This window comes from Littorina saxatilis, linkage group LG7 (genome assembly GCF_037325665.1).
Source record: "Littorina saxatilis isolate snail1 linkage group LG7, US_GU_Lsax_2.0, whole genome shotgun sequence".
In the NCBI taxonomy this organism is placed as follows: Eukaryota; Metazoa; Mollusca; class Gastropoda; order Littorinimorpha; family Littorinidae; genus Littorina; species Littorina saxatilis.
This window is the reverse complement of record NC_090251.1, coordinates 21,015,681-21,034,119: the sequence shown is the minus strand read 5'-3', so window position 1 is coordinate 21,034,119 and position 18,439 is coordinate 21,015,681. Positions and strand designations below refer to the sequence as shown.

Below are 18,439 nucleotides of genomic sequence, written 5' to 3'. Positions count from 1 at the left end.
TGTCTCTGTGTGAGTGGAGGGCCCCAAAGGGTTTAAAATCGTGATCGTGATTGGCGATTTTTGACCTTTCTGTGACCGTGATTGACGAAATTTCCATTTCTGTGATCGTGATGGGACTTTGCCCGTGATCCGTGATGACAAAAAAAATCAAGTCTCGTGATCGTGATCGTCATTTTTTTTCGTGATCGTGATGGGCATTTTTGCAAAGCATTTTATTTTCAACGTACATTTTTCACAGCTGTATCACTCTATGATCCTCTATTCGTCAAGGTGTTCGTGATCGTGAAAACAAAAATCAAGGTAACTGTGATCGTGAAAGCTAAAATTTCCCTTCCCGTGATCGTGATGATACCCCCCCTTTGGGGCCCTCTGAGTGTATGGTGGAGGGGGTGGTGTGGTCACCCCTCCCGTGACCGGACACCTGCAATGTACGGACACTTTTGCTATGGCCCAAGGGTGTCCGTTCATGAGAGGGACTGCTGTATACCCTTTGCAGGAGCTATTCCTTTACTAGAATAACGATATTTTGGTCACTTGGCATGGAAGTGTTCAAAGGATGCGTTATTGCACAAAACTTTCCTCTCCCTCACTCTCTCTCTCTCTCATACACACACACACACACACACACACACACACACACACACACACCCAATAAACATGCCAGAACTGGGCCATTGCTGGCGTTTTGATGGCAATGCCAGTTGCCAGAACTACTGCCATCAAAGGCCCACTTATGGCCCAATGCTGGCATATTACCCGTATGCACATTGGCAAATTGATGGGCCATCACTGGCAAGCCAGCACTTTGCCAGCAAAAACCCATCATTTATTTGCTGGCTTTTTGATGGCTTGCCATCATTTTGCCAGCAATTTGCCAGCAATTTTCCAGCAAAAACCCATCATTTATTTGATGGCTTTTTGATGGCTTGCCATCATTTTGCCAGAATTTTGCCAGCAAAAACCCATCATTTATTTGATGGCTTTTTGATGGCTTGCCATCATTTTGCCAGAATTTTGCCAGAATTTTGCCAGCAAAAACCCATCATTTATTTGATGGCTTATTGATGGCTTGCCATCAAAAACCCAGCATTTTGCCAGCATTTCGCCAGCATTTTGCCAGCATTTTGCAGGTTTTTAGTTCCATATAAAAAAAACTTTTTTCCATATATTTTCCGTTAATGGCCCTTTACCTGCTGAAATTACCGGGCCAGTTGTGGCCCGGCAAAATGCCATATTTCTGTCTTTACCATTGCCAGCAAAATGCCAATAAGTTGCAGGAAATATACCAATACCACTGATTCGGATAGAATGACGGCTCTATTCATGTACTCGATCTGCACAGTCTTGTTAGCCCATAGATGGTTGTTAGAAGTCTATAAATATGCTTTGTTTTGTCATTTTTTACTGTGAATGTAATAACAATAAAAAAACACAGCACATCAATGGACTTTTCAACCCATGCTGGCAGCAAGACGTGCGCAAATAAAGCAAAGGGCAATGCTTTCAAGCTGTACATTAGCAATATGCATATGCGTAATTATCAAATTCATCAGTAAAATGCAATTGAAATGCTAATCACATTTGTCGTGTAACTTATCTGGCAAGTAAAGGCAGTGGTTTTGACAGAATATCGTCATCAACGCAGTTATAGCGGGCACAACAACAATACAGTAATATATATTAAAAACAAAACAAATGTAAAGCTTCCAAACAGCAACGACTCATTACCGAAACATTACAGAAACGTACGCTTTGTTTTCAGTTGCTCACTGTTTTATTTTATTTGTACAGCGTTCTAAATTTCACACTCGAGACATGATGACCAAAGGCAGGAATGTTTCTTGTTCACTTCCCAGTAAACCTCCGTAGGATTGTCTTGATTCTGTCATTTCTCTGTTCGCATCCGCAACGTTGAGATAACGCTTCTTTTCTTTGTCCTGACGTCGTAGCCTACGGTAAGCCATTGAAACTCTCAAGTCCTCCTGCCGTTCACCTCTTGAAACATGAAAGCAAACGAGTTTTGTTGGTTTTAATTCATTATTCCATATCACACACACACACACACACACACACACACACACACACACACACACACACACACACACACACACACACACACACACACACACACACACACACACACACACACACACACACACACACACACACACACACACACACACACACACACACAACCAAACAACCAAACAAACGCAAGCATACACGCAGGCATGCAAGCAAACAGCACACGCACGCACGCACGCGCGCGCGCTCACACACACACGCGCACACACACACACGCGCGCGCGCACACACACACACACACACACACACACACACACACACACACACACACACACACACACACACACACACACACACACACACACATACACACACAGAGGCATTCTCACAGAGAGGACGACTTCTTGTAATCTATCATATTTTCTGAACTGACTAAAATGCCAAGCAGAAGTAAGGGGTCAACAGGAATATGTATTTTGATCTAACCTGCGAAGCTTACGTTGTCTCGGACAGCTCTCTTGCGTTTCTCTCAGGAACTGAGACCCAGGCGAGCTGCATCTTATCCAGTTGGGCAGTCAGACACTTTGTCCTGGAGTGAATAGACACATACTCAATGTCAACATTCACAAGATGCAATTTGTTTGGTTACAAGTAAGCTTATGGTAATGCCTATGGTGCTTTTCTTTTGACAGAGACAAAACAAACTCAATCACACAAAGAAAGGAAAAAGGCACACACACACACACACACACACACACACACAACCGCGCGCGCGGGCGCACACACACACACACACACACACACACAAGCGCGGGCGCACACACACACACACACACACACACACGCGCGCGCGCGACACGCGCGCGTGTCACGACTTCTTAAAGTCTATTATATTTTGCGAACTGACTCAAACGTCCAGCAGAAGAAAGTTGAAAAAAAGACCGACAACGGAGGAAAAGAACAAGAAGATACTAGATCTAACGCCGTTGCGACGACCTGCTCACACAACTGTTTGTGAAACTCACCACGCTTGCTTCTAGCCGGAGGAGATCGGACGCGTACTGAAATCGAAGAAGGTGCTTTGGAAATTCCTTGAAGTTGAATGCAAAACAAATAACCGGACATCTGCAGAACCACCGCGGGCCGGATTTAGTTGACAATGCGTCATCATCACGAGTGACGTCAAGATATTTCGACATTTGTTTGTACATTACGTCACTCCAAGAGAGAAAGTCATACCGCTGTGCTGTCGCAGATCTTCTTGCCAGCAATAATCCAGCATTGGCCCACTGCTGGCGTGCCAGCAAAAACCCACCTATAATTGCCAGCAAATCGCCACCTATGGCCCAATGCTGGCAAACAAGCACTGGGCCATCAATGGCGTGCCAACAGTGGGCCAATTAAGGCATTTTACTGGCCGACAATATTACTGGAATGCCAGAGATGGGCCAGTGATGGCAAGCCATAACTGGGCCTTTGTTGGCAAACCATAATTGGCCCAGTGTTGGTTTTTTTATGGCCAGCTTTACCAAACTTGCCAGCAAAAAGCCAGCAATGGCCCAGTTCTGGCATGTTTATTGGGCACACACACACACACACACACATACACATACACGCAAGGAATTCTGCAAGAAAACCACGAAGGAAATCTTGTGTGATGTGGGGGGTGGGCGTTTACTTCTCACCAAGAGTCATGCACCAGAATCTATATATACAAGCTTAGTCTCCATAACAGTTTTGTAAGTATAACACCATGCAGTTGAAATGTCAGCACAGCACATCTCCTTTGATTCGTTGGGGTCAAGGAAAATGTGAAAAATCTGCATGGAGTGGTTTTGTTATGAGAAGTGTTTTTCATGGTGAATGTTGCTGATGATCCAGACTTCAGAGCTGCCAACTGCTACGCTTTCAGTGTAGTATGCTACGTTTTAAGATCAATTGCTGCGCCAATCTAAAGATTTATACGCTTAAATAAAACAAACAATCACAAGTATGCAACAGTTCCCTCTTTTTTGTGAGTCCGGGTACTCATTTTTGCTTCCCACTCCGTGTAGTGGTCACAAAATGGGTCATTAAACATCGTCTACACTGGAAAGGGGCACGCCAGATACTCTCTAAAGGGCATTTTATGTTCCTGCAATTCTCATGACAATATCTAGTTTTGAGCAAGATGGCATAGATGCAGATGTGGGAATACATTTTAGAAAATGATTTAAACACCATTTGCTATGCTGAAATTCCATACAATTCTAGATTGCTAGACTTGTGGCTTGCCAAGGGTTGGCAGGTCTGAGACTGGTTGGTGTGTGTGTTGCAGCACAAGAAGGCGGTGGTGGTGACATCACGTGTGCACCCAGGGGAGAGCAACTCCAGCTGGATGATGAAAGGTTTCCTTGACTACCTCACAGGCAGCTCTGCTGATGCCAAGGTATGTTTCCAGGGATGTACCTTCGGTCGGGCGGGTAGAAATCCTGTCGAGCGAGTTCAAGTACCTGGTCCACCCGCCCGACTGGCGATCTCAAAATCTGTCACTTCTCACAACCATCATTTACTCTTTGCTAGTCCACACAGTTAGGCTGCCTGATCTGGATTGTGTATATAAAAATGGGTCATTCTATAAAGCTGTTTACCAGCCAAAACCATGTTATGTGGCGATATTTTATTTCTGCAATTTAGTACTTTTAATCTTTGAACTTGATTTCCTTAACAAATGGCATTTCCAAATACTTCCTTGTCCTGCAGGGAAAGAATAAGGAACTAATGCACTGATGGATTTGTTAAGTTGGCTCATTACAAGAATTTAAACGGACATATCTCACGTAATATGGAAGCGAAAGAATTGTGACATGGATTTTTCATACCAAGAAATTATGTTCAAAGACAGCAAATATTAGATGTGCCTTTTTCAATTCTTTGTATCATTCATTGACTGGAGGGTCACCGACAGAAATCATGAGAATACAGTATAGTGCCCATTAACGTAAATCACAACCATTTAAATGAGTAAACGTGCATGTCACAAAATGGAACACAGCTTTAAGGAACCACCCAAATAGGAAGTAAGTGTGAGCAATATTTTCTGTCTCCAAATGATGCATCATAATCACATTTGAGAGACGCTTGTTTTGAGTGAAATAGAGGTCATCCTGAAATGAATGCAGCTTCACAGAACAGAGCTGCTCAGTATCTCGATTAGCTTGTTTCATTGTTTTTGTTTTGCTAACCAGTTGCTGCGAGATACATTCATCTTCAAGATTGTTCCCATGCTCAACCCGGATGGAGTGATCGTGGGCAACTACCGGTGCTCCCTGGCAGGCCGGGACCTCAACAGGAACTACAAGACGGTGCTCAAAGACTCCTACCCTTCTGTCTGGCACACCAAGAACATGATTCGCAAGTCAGTGTTTCACTCTGTTTTTGCTACTTTTTGTCCTTATTTATTTGTCTTAGTACCTGCCAGTGTATGTATTTTGTATTTTCTTGTCTTTCTACTGTCACTGTTTATTTCAGTTTCTTAGTCCGTCTTTCTTTCTGCCTGTCCGTCCGTCTAATAACTGAACTTTATGTCCTAGAGACTGGACTTGATCTGTCAGTTGAGTGCCCTTGCACACACAGCTGAAGGCAATGGGAATGTCAGTGTTTGTTTCTATTTGACTGCAGGCTAGTTCAGGAGCGTGACATCATTGTGTATTGCGATCTCCATGGCCACAGTCGTCGTCAGAATGTGTTCATCTACGGCTGCGAGAATAAACTCAACACTAACAAACGCCTTCACGAGCGCGTCTTTCCCTGCATGCTCAACAAAAATGCCCCAGACAGAGTGAGTTCTCTTTGTCTTGTTGCCCTTCACTTAATGCAGCAAGGAAAAGATCAGCTTGCCCCAGACAGAGTGAGTTCTCTTTGTCTTGTTGCCCTTCACTTAATGCAGCAAACTTAACAAGGAAAAGATCAGCTTGCCCCAGACAGAGTGAGTTCTCTTTGTCTTGTTTCCCTTAACTTAATGCAGCAAACTTAACAAGGAAAAGATCAGCTTGCCCCAGACAGAGCGAGTTCTCTTTGTCTTGTTGCCCTTCACTTAATGCAGCAAACTTAACAAGGAAAAGATCAGCTTGCCCCAGACAAAGTGAGTTCTCTTTGTCTTGTTGCCTTTGACTTAATGCAGCAAACTTAACAAGGAAAAGATCAGCTTGCCCCAGACAAAGTGAGTTCTCTTTGTCTTGTTGCCCTTGACTTAATGCAGCAAACTTAACAAGGAAAAGATCAGCTTGCCCCAGACAGAGTGAGTTCTCTTTGTCTTGTTTCCCTTAACTTAATGCAGCAAACTTAACAAGGAAAAGATCAGCTTGCCCCAGACAGTGAGTTCTCTTTGTCTTGTTGCCCTTCACTTAATGCAGCAAACTTAACAAGGAAAAGATCAGCTTGCCCCAGACAAAGTGAGTTCTCTTTGTCTTGTTGCCCTTAACTTAATGCAGCAAACTTAACAAGGGAAAGATCAGCTTGCCCCAGACAAAGTGAGTTCTCTTTGTCTTGTTGCCCTTGACATTAATGCAGCAAACTTAACAAGGAAAAGATCAGCTTGCCCCAGACAGAGTGAGCTGTCTTTGTCTTGTTTCCCTTAACTTAATGCAGCAAACTTAACAAGGAAAAGATCAGCTTGCCCCAGACAGAGTGAGTTCTCTTTGTCTTGTTTCCCTTAACTTAATGCAGCAAACTTAACAAGGAAAAGATCAGCTTGCCCCAGACAGAGTGAGTTCTCTTTGTCTTGTTGCCCTTGACTTAATGCAGCAAACTTAACAAGAAAAAGATCAGCTTGCCCCAGACAAAGTGAGTTCTCTTTGTCTTGTTGCCCTTCACTTAATGCAGCAAACTTAACAAGGAAAAGATCAGCTTGCCCCAGACAGAGTGAGTTCTCTTGGTCTTGTTTCCCTTAACTTAATGCAGCAAACTTAACAAGGAAAAGATCAGCTTGTGTGCACACATACTCTTGAACCTTATGTGATCATGAAACGCTTCTGTGTACTTTGCCTTCTCAAGTCTCGGTTGCAGTTTTATCCTGAATGACTTGAAGATCTTTTTCTGAATAAACAGTTTTCTTGATGAAATGAATAGAACATCATTGTTTTAACACAGTCTTAAAAACATGTACAAGACATCAGGAAAGATAATGCCCATTAAGACATGGAAAATTTTGATTGACGGCACTAAAGCAGAACAGGAAACTTTGATTTTATCAATGGAACATCATGCTTTCTTTCAGTATTTATACCCAGCAAATTACTTGTCTCTAAGAGTACAGTACAGAGACACTGTGTAATACTTGACCCTATTTGCTTTCTAGCTAAGCATCTCAGTATCACCATAATGATTAAAGTTTGTCTGCGATTTTTTTTCAGTTCTCGTACGATGCCTGCAAGTTCAAGGTACAGAAGAGCAAAGAGGGCACAGGGAGAATCGTCATGTGGAACATGGGCATCATGAACAGCTACACCATGGAGGTAGCATGATTGTAGCAATACCGCTTCATTCTCTCATCTTCAACACAAGTTGTATTTTCTTTGCCAGCTTCGTAATGAAAATGATGTCATGCATCCTTGTTCTGGGTACTGGACTAAAAGTTAAGAAGAAGAGTGAGTTTCGAATGTAGCAGTGCAGAATGGTAGTATTCCAACTTTTTTCTTCCCATTTGTTTTTGTGTTTACATCTGTTTTTGAGATAACTAAATGTAGAGTATAACTGGAAAAACAGAAAAAGATAAAAGAAAAGAATAAAGAGCTAAAACTAAGAAAGCATATGAATCACAAGGTTTGAGATTTTGCGTTATGTAGGTGAAATAAAACTTTGAAGAAGTAATTTGATCACAATTCATTCTGTGGACAGCCACTGATACATGATGCCTTGTTTGCAGGCCACATTCTGCGGGTCAACAATGGGCAAGAAGAAGGGGTTCCACTTCAGCGTTGCAGACTATGAGTCCCTGGGATATCACTTCTGTGACACACTGCTTGACTACTGTGACCCTGACAACAGCAAGGTGAGCAAAGAGAGACGATGTGTGGTATGAAAGAGTATTATTGCTATTATTTCAAATATTACACAGGCGTAGTGGATAAGACATTGGCCTCCTAATCGGAAGGTCGTGAGTTCAAATCCCATCCACGGCCGCCTGGTGGGTTAAGGGTAGAGATTTTTACAATCTCCCAGGTCAACTTATGTGCAGACCTGCTAGTGCCTTATCCTCCTTTGTGTGTACACGCAAGCACAAGACCAAGTGCGCATGGAAAAGATCCAAAATCGGCGTATGCTGCCTGAATGGCGGGGTAAAAACGGTCATACACGTACAAATCCACTTGTGCAAAAACATATCAGTGGAAATCAGAAACACATGATGAAAAATGTCCTGTTTTTTAGGGTCTTGTTCAATTTTGTTTGAGTCTCATATGCATTCTCAATTTCCATGAATGTGTTAATTTGCTTGTCTTTTCGTCAGTATGTCAATCTGATGGGTGACCTGGAGAACCGTATGAAAATGGAGATTATGGCTCGATTTGGCCGTGCAACCGCCACCCCTGGAGACATCAACCTGTCCGACTATGCCTCTGAGATGGAAACCAGGTATGGGAATATTTACTTATGCATGTTGTATTTGTAAATCTGAGGTGTAAATGTTTTCAAATGTTCGCCTCAGTTGTTGGAAGCAAATACCTCGGGAGTGTGCTGATCCTGAAACATCTATGAGCCTCATTAGTTACAACTGAAGGCTATCAAGTTGTGAATTTGATCCTCTGTGGTAAAAGATCAGTAAACGTTCCTGGTACTAACAAACTGTGTCAATTTTTTTTTTAGATATTTGTTATTTGTTTGATACAAATTTATTTAAGTGTTCTATACCATTTCCCTTAGAGTTAGAGAGACTTGTACATAATTGTTTAAATACAGATTTTAACATTTCGAGTTCTTGATTTTATTTGTAGCCTTCAGCATTTGCCATTAAACATTTTCAAATTGTACAATTCATGTGTGGATTGTTTTCACTTTCAGTTTCAGTTTGAAGTAGGCAAGTTGTAAAATATGTGTTACTAATTGAAGTTATTTGTTCAGACTTGTGGTATGAAACATTATTTTGTTCAAGTTTGAAGGGCATGTCTTGGAATATTAGTTGCATCGTGAACTGTTGCCTTTATCACTTATGCCTGTATGTCTTGACAAACCAGAAAAGATCGGAAAAAGTGGGAAGGGTAAGGTTCACATGAGCATTGATGACTTGCATGACTTGATAATTGCATGACTTGCATGACTTGATAATTCACAGGTGGTCCCACAATGAAATTTACATCTTTTTCACAGAGCACTTAATTTATGTTGTTGGGTTTGTTTTTGTTTTTTGTAGCTGGGTCTTGTGGGCACTTCATGTATATCAAAAAGGGATTTAAGGTGTTTACACAGAGCATCCATTTTGCAGGGTTCGTACAGGTCATGGAAAACCTGGAAAGTCATGGAATTTGATTTTTAATTTTCCAGGCCTGGAAAGTCATGGAATTTCAATTCAAGTCATGGAAAGTCATGGAATTTAACAAAAATAAGAAAGAAAGAAAAATTAACCTTTAGCACGCCAGCGGCGATTTTCGTTGCCCAGCCATTCCCTCCCCTTTGCCAGCCAGCAGCGATTTGCGTCGCCAGCACAAGGCTTGTTCGTATGACCAACTTCTCGTTCGTATTTGCATACGAGAATAACGGTATTTTTAACGGCACTTGAGCCAAAGCGAGGCTCACTTCCTTCCGTTATCTCGTCGTGTCGTCTGCGCTGCATTTGAGTCGGTTTCGTCGAAGTTTTCTGCTTTTGTTTTTGCATCGATAAAGTACTTTAGCGCTTCGACAAGCAAGATGGAGGATGATGAATTTGAAACTTTCTTTCGAGTTGTTTCTTGACAACAAAAAGTATGCTGAATTGGAACGAATTACCGAGGAAGATCTTCGCAATGAACTGTGTATTGCGGTGAAAAAAATGACAGTTCGTCAAGTCACAGTGACGGTTACGAAACGGAATTTACGAAAGTGCAGATGGATACAAACAGTGGCTGGTCCAGTTTAGTGAAATGACGGGGCTGGGCCGCTATTGCGCGGGTCCGCTATTGCGCGGGGCCGCTATTGCGCGGGTCTAACCCTAACCCTAATCCCCGCAATAGCAGACTCGCGCAATAGCGGACCCGCGCAATAGCGGGCCGACCCCGAAATGACAGGACCAGCAAACATTACCGATAATCTGACTGCGTAGCAAATGCTTGACTTGCTTGTCGAAGAGACACTGCGTAGAAACTGACTCAAATTCAGTGCAAAGCAAGCCAGTATCAAAACTGGCAGTGACAAGACGTAAACAGTTTGCATGTTCGGAAATGGCGACCTGTGGATCTAGTCATGGAAAATGTTATTGAGGCTCATGGAAAGTCATGGAAAAGTCATGGAATTTTGTTTCTAAAAACCAGTGGGGACCCTGATTTTGGGTTGTGTCATGCGATGCTGATCCAAAGGAAGAGTGAATGGGGAAATGACACGTCTAGTGCAAGGAACATGTTGAGAAGATAATATATTTGAAACAGTCAAGGATATTACAACGCACAATGATTGTCTACTCTGTGGTTTCTAGACATCAGTATATGTACATAGTTGACTGTCGCAGATCACACTTAGGTTAGTTCTATCACGTCCGTTTCAATTTATTAATCAATAGTTGGAGGGAAGTAGTCAAGATCGAGCAGACATCTCTCTGTAGATTATGAGGCTATTCCCTTCAACAGTGAATGTTATGTCTGTTATCATTGTTGTTGTGCATACTATGATGTATATTTGACCATACATGCATGACAATAGCTGTTCGAAGCAAAAAACTAGAATTGTAGGTTATTGGAACATTTAGTTATTGACAAAACAAAACGTTACATCTACAGTACATCCATGGCCCAGTGGTCTGTTAAGCAGACAGACAAACACTTATGATACAAATAATGAACTTATCGTAAAATCGCGGCAAGTTTAGCGAGTTTCATCATTTTTTGTATAATAAGTGTATTTCTGTCTGTCTGCTTGTAACGGTTTGTTTTCTCAATAATTAAACATTCCAATAACCTACAATTCTTGTTTTATGATTCTGAATTTTGGAACGTTAGCAGTCTATCTGTTTTTTGGATTAAATTACATATTACTTCCCCAAATCTCATAAATAGCAATTTACTTCCGTTAAGTGCTTAAACGTTGAACACGCTTCCCTGGTAACACAAGGGAAGCCACTCCCCTAAAGAAAAATCACATAAACAGTCACTAGACCACGTGATACCTCAGGGTAGGCTCCCCTTATCGCCACGTGACACGCGGCCGCCATCTTCAATTCACTTCTCTTCCAACGCCTGAGCTGCTCAGACGTGTTGGTTCACGCTCCGGCCTTTTGTGGCCGTTTCAGCTTTTTTGAAGCTGAGTTTTTCCCTGGTTTTCTCTACGTTCGGGTGAGACCTTTCTATTCGTATTGTGGCTAGCGTTTTCTGTTGTAGAAATTGTTTGTTACAACTTTTTCGGTCAACATGTCTGACAAAGAACACAAGAAACGTGCGTCTGCATCAGCGAGTTCAGATTCTTCTTCAAAGCGGTCAGCTAAGAAAACGAAAGCCAATCCTACTGTTCATGTCACGGACCCTATCAATGATACTTCATTTAGTGTTGTTATTGATCCTCCTGCTGAGTCTCTTGTTGATTCTGCCGCTCCTGTACTTAGCATTGAACCGGCAGACAAAGCTCCGTTAGACAAGGAGCAAATGATGGATTTTTTTCATTCCTTTGCTGGTCAGCTTAAAGACATTTTTGCTGAGGAAAGGAGAGCGGCTAGTCGTGTTACGTCCATTCTTCCTTCTAGAGTTGGTGGTGTGCAATCTTTGGCTAAATTGCGTACACCTTCAGCTACCGTTACGTCGGCCGACGTCTCGGTTGAGTCTCCAGCTTCCGGTCGGTACGAGTGGCCATGCTCGTATCCGGAACTGGCTTCAGGTGTCCCTCACCTTCAAGGTATGTCTGGTCAGGCACAGGAAGTCAGCTGTCGTTCCGCGACAGTGGGTGACAATCGTGTCTTACAAGAGCGTCCAATAGCGGGTACACCTTCCTTTCTTGCGGACGTTTCTTGTGCCACCCCACTGGGGGTGCGTCGCGAGCGTATTCTACATAACGCTTCGTCGATAGCACAGGCATCTTCCGGTCCGCGTGCGGAACCGGAAGAGGACATTGGCCAGATGTCTCGAGAGGCGGTCACTTCCGGTGATCGACCTCGCTCGGTTCCGGTTACCGCTGCCAGTAATACTGAGTGTACTGAACGCGGTTTCTTACCGGAAGGAAGCGCTTTTGCGCAAGACTCTTCGTCTGTTTACGGAAGTACTAAATCCGAACAGGATGAGGAAGTTTTCCGGTTACCGGCAAGGTTTATCCAGGCTCTTGCTCTTGCAGCAGAGGTGACCTCACGGTATTTTCCGGAGGGAGTGGTCGCAGCTGTAGACGATTCTGCTCCTCCTAAATCAGCGGTTGACGATTTTTTACCATCGCAACCTGTCGCCTCGGGGTTTCGTTTCTCAGAATCTCCCTTGGTGGCTTATGAAATGGCGAAAGTTTTGGCTACTCACCCACCGCTGGGTAGTAACATTCCTCTTCGCCCAGTGCCACTTCTGGTGGCGCATGGACAGGTTCCTCCTTCAGTGGATTCATGGCTGGCCACAGAGCAGCAGGCTTCTGTGTTTCGCCATGCCACACACAGGAAGTTAGTGTTGAAACAGTCCAATCGCGGGTTGATTCAAACTTTTGCCCTACCTCGGGCTCCACTTCCGGTGACTCCAGCTGTTGACTTCCTGCGTTTTGAGCATTTCAAGAAGGATAAAGCGTTTCCTTACACTGAATCTTCTCTTCTGGGGTTAGAGGAAACAGGCAGATCTGCACTGGAACTTGCATCCCTCTCGGATACGCTGCTGCGTTCTTTGACGCGGGCGCTTACTTCTTCCCTAGAACCATTTGAGTTCAGGCAAGATGCAAGCGAACAGGATGTGGCGGCTCTTTTGTCGGCATTGGCTAAAGTTTCGGCGCAACAAATGGCGTCATCAGCACGGCTCTACGCTCATGCAGTTTTTACTCGAAGGGATAACTTCCTCTCCGAGTCCAGACTGCAGGATCGGCGAACTATTGACTCTTTGCGCACATCTCCCTTCACGGAGGAGGCGCTCTTTGGTCCTTTGGCTCTTGATGCTCTTCACAAAGAGACCCAAGAGGCAAAGGATTTGGAGTTTGCCAGATACACTCAACGCTCCGCTAGTCATACCATACAATCCGACTCTGCTACCTACATGGCCCCTGCGGTTAAAGGTAGCTTTAAGCAAAACTCTGGTTCCTCTCGAGGTCGTGGAAGGGGTGCTTCTTCTGGCAATAAGAAGCCTTCCTTTGGCAAGTCTCGGGGGTCTGGGCGAAATCCCAACCCCCAGTGATTCCCCCCTGATCTGATTATCCCTGCAGCCGCCATCCCCGTGATGGTGGGCGGTCCGTCTCGGGCGATCGTATTTTGGATGCAGAACGTAACCAACAATTGGATCGTAGGGATAGTCAGATCGGGGTTCCGGCTTCTCTGGAAAGAGGAAAAGGCTCCTCTTACCAGAGTTCTCCCTCACTTTTCTTTTCCGGCCAACAAGGAATCAGTCATGGTCATAGATGCCGAGATTCTGGCCCTTTTACGGAAGCAAGCGGTGGAGGTAGTATTAGATCATTCCTCCCCCGGATTTTTCAACCGGATTTTCGTGGTACCCAAGGCCTCAGGGGGGTGGCGCCCAGTTCTGGAACTTTCCTCTCTGAACGCCTAAGGGACATACGCTTTACCATGAAAACACCAGCTACGGTCAGGGACACCTTTCGCCCGGGCGATTGGGTCACCTCCATCGACCTCTTAGACGCGTTTTTCATCTTCTCATCCATCCTTGCGACAGGAAGTGGTTGAGGTTTCGGTGGAGAAACAAGGCATACTAGTTTCGGGCCCTGCCCTTCGGCCTATCCTTAGCACCATGGATCTTCACAATGGGTGTTCGATAGATTTGTGCTCTTATTCGGCAGAAGGGGGTACGTCTTTGGGCGTACCTCGACGATTGGCTGATTCTGCATCAGGCTCGAGATCTTTGCCTTTCTCACACTCATGTCGTCCTGCGCCTCGCATTGGATATGGGTTTTGCAGTCAATCAGACCAAGTCGGATCTCACTCCCGCTCAGGAGTTTTCTTACCTGGGCATGAGATTCAACACAGTAGCCTGGACCGTTCGGCCCTCTCTCAGGAGAGTGGACAAACTCCAAGACTTAATCAGAAATGGACAAGCCAACACTGGATCCGGACCTACTACGTCTGTCTCGGGGCTCTCCCGTCCCTCTCAATCTCGTAAAGGGAGAGCTTCTACAACCAAGAACAGGCATTCCTCACGGAAATCCGCAGTCTCTGCTTCTTCACGGGTGGATGTTGTGAGAAATTCTCTTCTGCACGCAGGTGCTTCAGACATCACTGTTTCGTTGATTCAGAAAGCTCACAGAGCTTCCACAAATTCGGTTTATTCCTCTCACTAGAAAGCTTGGAATACTTGGTGTCAGTTAAACAACGTCAACCCAGTAGCGCCTAGGTCCATGCATGTCGCTAATCATTTGGCTTGGTTGTCTTCACAAGGTTGTTCTGCATCCTCCCTTAAGGTTAGAAGATCAGTTATATCTTCAACATTACGACAGTTAGGGCATGTTATCAATCTTGGCGGTCCAATAGCTTCAGTGCTGAAAGGCGCCTCGATTGCAGATATTAAAACAAACAACCAGTACCGGCTTGGGATCTCTTTCTTGTTCTTGAATTTTTGAGATCGTCAGACTTTGAGCCTTTGCATGCTGCAAGCTTACCAAATCTAACCCGCAAGACATTAATGTTACTGTTGTTAGCTTCAGCCAGACGCGGTAGCGAGGTACATTCTTTATCTGGCCTGCAGAAAGACATTTCGTTTCAAGCAGACGGTTTCGTCTCGCTTAATTTTCGACCAGATTTTCTAAATCAGAGACCAGATCAGCAATCACCAGTGATCACAGTTCATCCACTGTCTAATATATTAGCTCCAAACGATCCAGATCTTATGAACTGTCCGGTTCGTGCGCTAACGACTTACTTATCTCGTACAAGCCCCATTCGGGCTAGTAGTCAGAAGCTGTTATTCATCTCCACGAACACAGCTAGACACAAAGACATTGCCAAAGTCACTTTAGCAAAATGGGCTTCCACTCTCATTAGACAAGCCTATGTGTGGTGGCAGCAGAATGATGGTGGGCGTTCTTCTCAGTTCATCCTTCCTCTCTCCTCGGCGAGGACTCATGAGACCCGTGCTTGGGCCTCATCTCTCGCTGTCTTCAAATCCAGGCGGCTATCTGAGGTCTTGGGCGCCGCTTACTGGAGATCAGAAGACGTCTTCCTGAATTACTATTTGAGGGACGTCTCTGGCACTCGTCCTTATGGATGCAACGTCCTACCTGCGGTCGTGGTTGCCGGGCAGGCTCTACCCAGAACTTAGGGTGAGTTGTCTGTCTGCTTATATTCATGTTTTATGATCCCACCTCCTTAAGTAGCAATCTGCTATTTATGAGATTTGGGGAAGTAATATGTAATTTAATCAAAAATTTTAGTGTAAATTTTCATTTGATTAATATACTTACCCAAATCTCATATCAAATGCCCTCCCACCTACCCCGCTTTCAGACTTGCTCAGGCTTGTCAAGAAGTGAATTGAAGATGGCGGCCGCGTGTCACGTGGCGATAAGGGGAGCCTACCCTGAGGTATCACGTGGTCTAGTGACTGTTTATGTGATTTTTCTTTAGGGGAGTGGCTTCCCTTGTGTTACCAGGGAAGCGTGTTCAACGTTTAAGCACTTAACGGAAGTAAATTGCTATTTATGAGATTTGGGTAAGTATATTAATCAAATGAAAATTTACACTAAAATTTTTGATTATGGCTGTCCTAAGCATTTCCTCAGTTCCCCCCCCCCCCCCCCCACACACACACACACACACACACACCCATTCCCCCTTCCTGACACTGGCTAATGTGATTCACACAAATACATCTTGTGGATTTAAAAAGGTGAAATGAATGGGCACAGCATGTTACAGATGAATTTACATGAATGAGCTCAGATAAAATAGCTTACATAAGAACATCTTAAATTCAAAATGTTGTTGTTAATCAAAAAGTAGAGAATGTGATCTACAGTGGCCATGGATTTGAAACGCCTTTATAATTTTTCTTTCTGCATGTTTTCATTAATCTTTTTGTATTGCTGTTGCATTATGGTGTATAAACTGTAATATTGAGACTACTCAACTAATTTTGATTTGTAACAGTATGTTATAATAGTTACAGAGTAGAGGAATGCTACTAACTGTGAATCAGTGTGGTTTGGTAAAGTACATGTATCTGATGACATACGTGTGATCCTTTCAAGGAGTCCCTGACACCACTATAGACATATGATTTTACATTGTGGTGTAAATTTGGTTTCAAGGGCTGTGTTCGACAAAGATTGGTGCATTTTGTTCAAGTCTTCGGTTTGTTTTTGTGAGGCGAACATAACAAAACCTGGTTTGTGGAGCAAATAATGAAATTGAGTTTTGCATTTGACACAAGAATCATGATATTTTTCTGCAGCAGCCACTGTTGATTGTAGAAGTGTGTTTGATGGATACCATTATGTTTGTGCAGTGACGGGGGATCTGACAGCTCTGTATCGGATGGACCACCACTACACCTGCAGTACACCCTGGAGAGGGTGAGTACATTACCATTATAGCCTGACATAACACAACTCAACAAATATAGCCTGAAGCGCGGTTAACAGTTTTATAACAGGCGTAATACTTCTGTTGTAAGCTAGATTTCATCTTGTCAACTTTCTCTCCTTCACTATTGGGATTGGGACCTTCCTATATATTATGTCAACCTTGTTACAACACAGTAGCTGAGCAACTTTCTTGAAGTTCTAGACGAGGAATACTGAATGGTTATGGATAACTGCATTTTGGAAAGAGATGGGACCGTTAAGCAGTGGCCACACTTATTGTGTTACGTATACATCACCTTATAAAAAAAATGTGTAGAGCGGGAGTTTGCTGAATGGCAGCATACTATGACATTTTTGACTCACATGCGAAGCAAAAGTGAGTCTATGTACTCACCCGAGTCGTCCGTCCGTCCGTCCGGACGTCCGGACGTCCGGAAAACTTTAACGTTGGATATTTCTTGGACACTATTCAGTCTATCAGTACCAAATTTGGCAAGATGGTGTATGATGACAAGGCGCCGAAAAACATACATAGCATCTTGACCTTGCTTCAAGGTCAAGGTCGCAGGGGCCATAAATGTTGTCTAAAAAACAGCTATTTTTCCCATTTTCTCTGAAGTTTTTGAGATTGAATACCTCACCTATATATGATATATAGGGCAAAGTAAGCCCCATCTTTTGATACCAGTTTGGTTTACCTTGCTTCAAGGTCAAGGTCACAGGAGCTCTTCAAAGTTGGATTGTATACATATTTTGAAGTGACCTTGACCCTGAACTACGGAAGATAACTGTTTCAAACTTAAAAATTATGTGGGGCACATGTTATGCTTTCATCATGAGACACATTTGGTCACATATGATCAAGGTCAAGGTCACTTTGACCCTTATGAAATGTAACCAAAATAAGGTAGTGAACCACTAAAAGTGACCATATCTCATGGTAGAAAGAGCCAATAAGCACCATTGTACTTCCTATGTCTTGAATTAACAGCTTTGTGTTGCATGACCTTGGATGACCTTGGGTCAAGGTCACATGTATTTTGGTAGGAAAAATGTGTAAAGCAGTTCTTAGTGTATGATGTCATTGCTAGGTTTAGTTATTTGACCTTGACCCTGAAGGTCAAGGTCATGTAAAGGTCAAGGTCAAGCATGTGAGTCGTATGGGCTTTGCCCTTCTTGTTCTTAATGCAGTTCAACTTGGCTCCACCGTTCGTACGAACTTTCTCTGAGAAGACAACCATGATACAGTGTTTGCGTACTTGTTCTTAAAGAACCACTTAGATGATGGGGTCCATACTGTGCTTCTTGACTTCTACATAAGTCAATAAGTTAGCGAATCGTCATCTTGTTTGAAGTCAAATGCCTCGCTGGCATGAGCGGTGGACATGACACACTCTTACCTTCTCTGATTGGTCAAACCACGCCTGGCTTGCGTTTCTCCGGGAAGAAATAGAACATGCGCTATCCTTATGATGTTAGGCAAGGCAAAGCACTGTAAGAGAGTTTCATAAGGCATAATGCAAGTTTAAGGGTTTAAGAATGGTAGGAACATTAGCAG

General features: G+C 43.6%; 1 protein-coding gene and 1 long non-coding RNA gene across 5 annotated transcripts in view; one reads left to right on the top strand and one right to left on the bottom strand.

Annotated features, from left to right (window-relative positions):
* LOC138970885 (cytosolic carboxypeptidase 2-like) overlaps positions 1–18,439 on the top strand; it is a 99,302-nt gene that overhangs the window by 38,210 nt on the left and 42,653 nt on the right. For all 4 annotated transcript variants that reach the window (XM_070343461.1, XM_070343460.1, XM_070343458.1 and 1 more), the window contains exons 13-19: positions 4,343–4,453; positions 5,253–5,422; positions 5,686–5,845; positions 7,419–7,520; positions 7,931–8,056; positions 8,513–8,637; positions 16,803–16,869. In XM_070343461.1, the coding sequence (XP_070199562.1) occupies positions 4,343–4,453; positions 5,253–5,422; positions 5,686–5,845; positions 7,419–7,520; positions 7,931–8,056; positions 8,513–8,637; positions 16,803–16,869 (861 nt within the window). The remainder of the gene's footprint in view (positions 1–4,342; positions 4,454–5,252; positions 5,423–5,685; positions 5,846–7,418; positions 7,521–7,930; positions 8,057–8,512; positions 8,638–16,802; positions 16,870–18,439) is intronic.
* LOC138970308 (uncharacterized) lies at positions 1,752–2,806 on the bottom strand. The gene is made up of 2 exons (XR_011456882.1): positions 2,512–2,806; positions 1,752–1,995 (listed from the first exon to the last, which is right to left on the bottom strand). It is a non-coding gene; the product is annotated as an uncharacterized lncRNA (long non-coding RNA).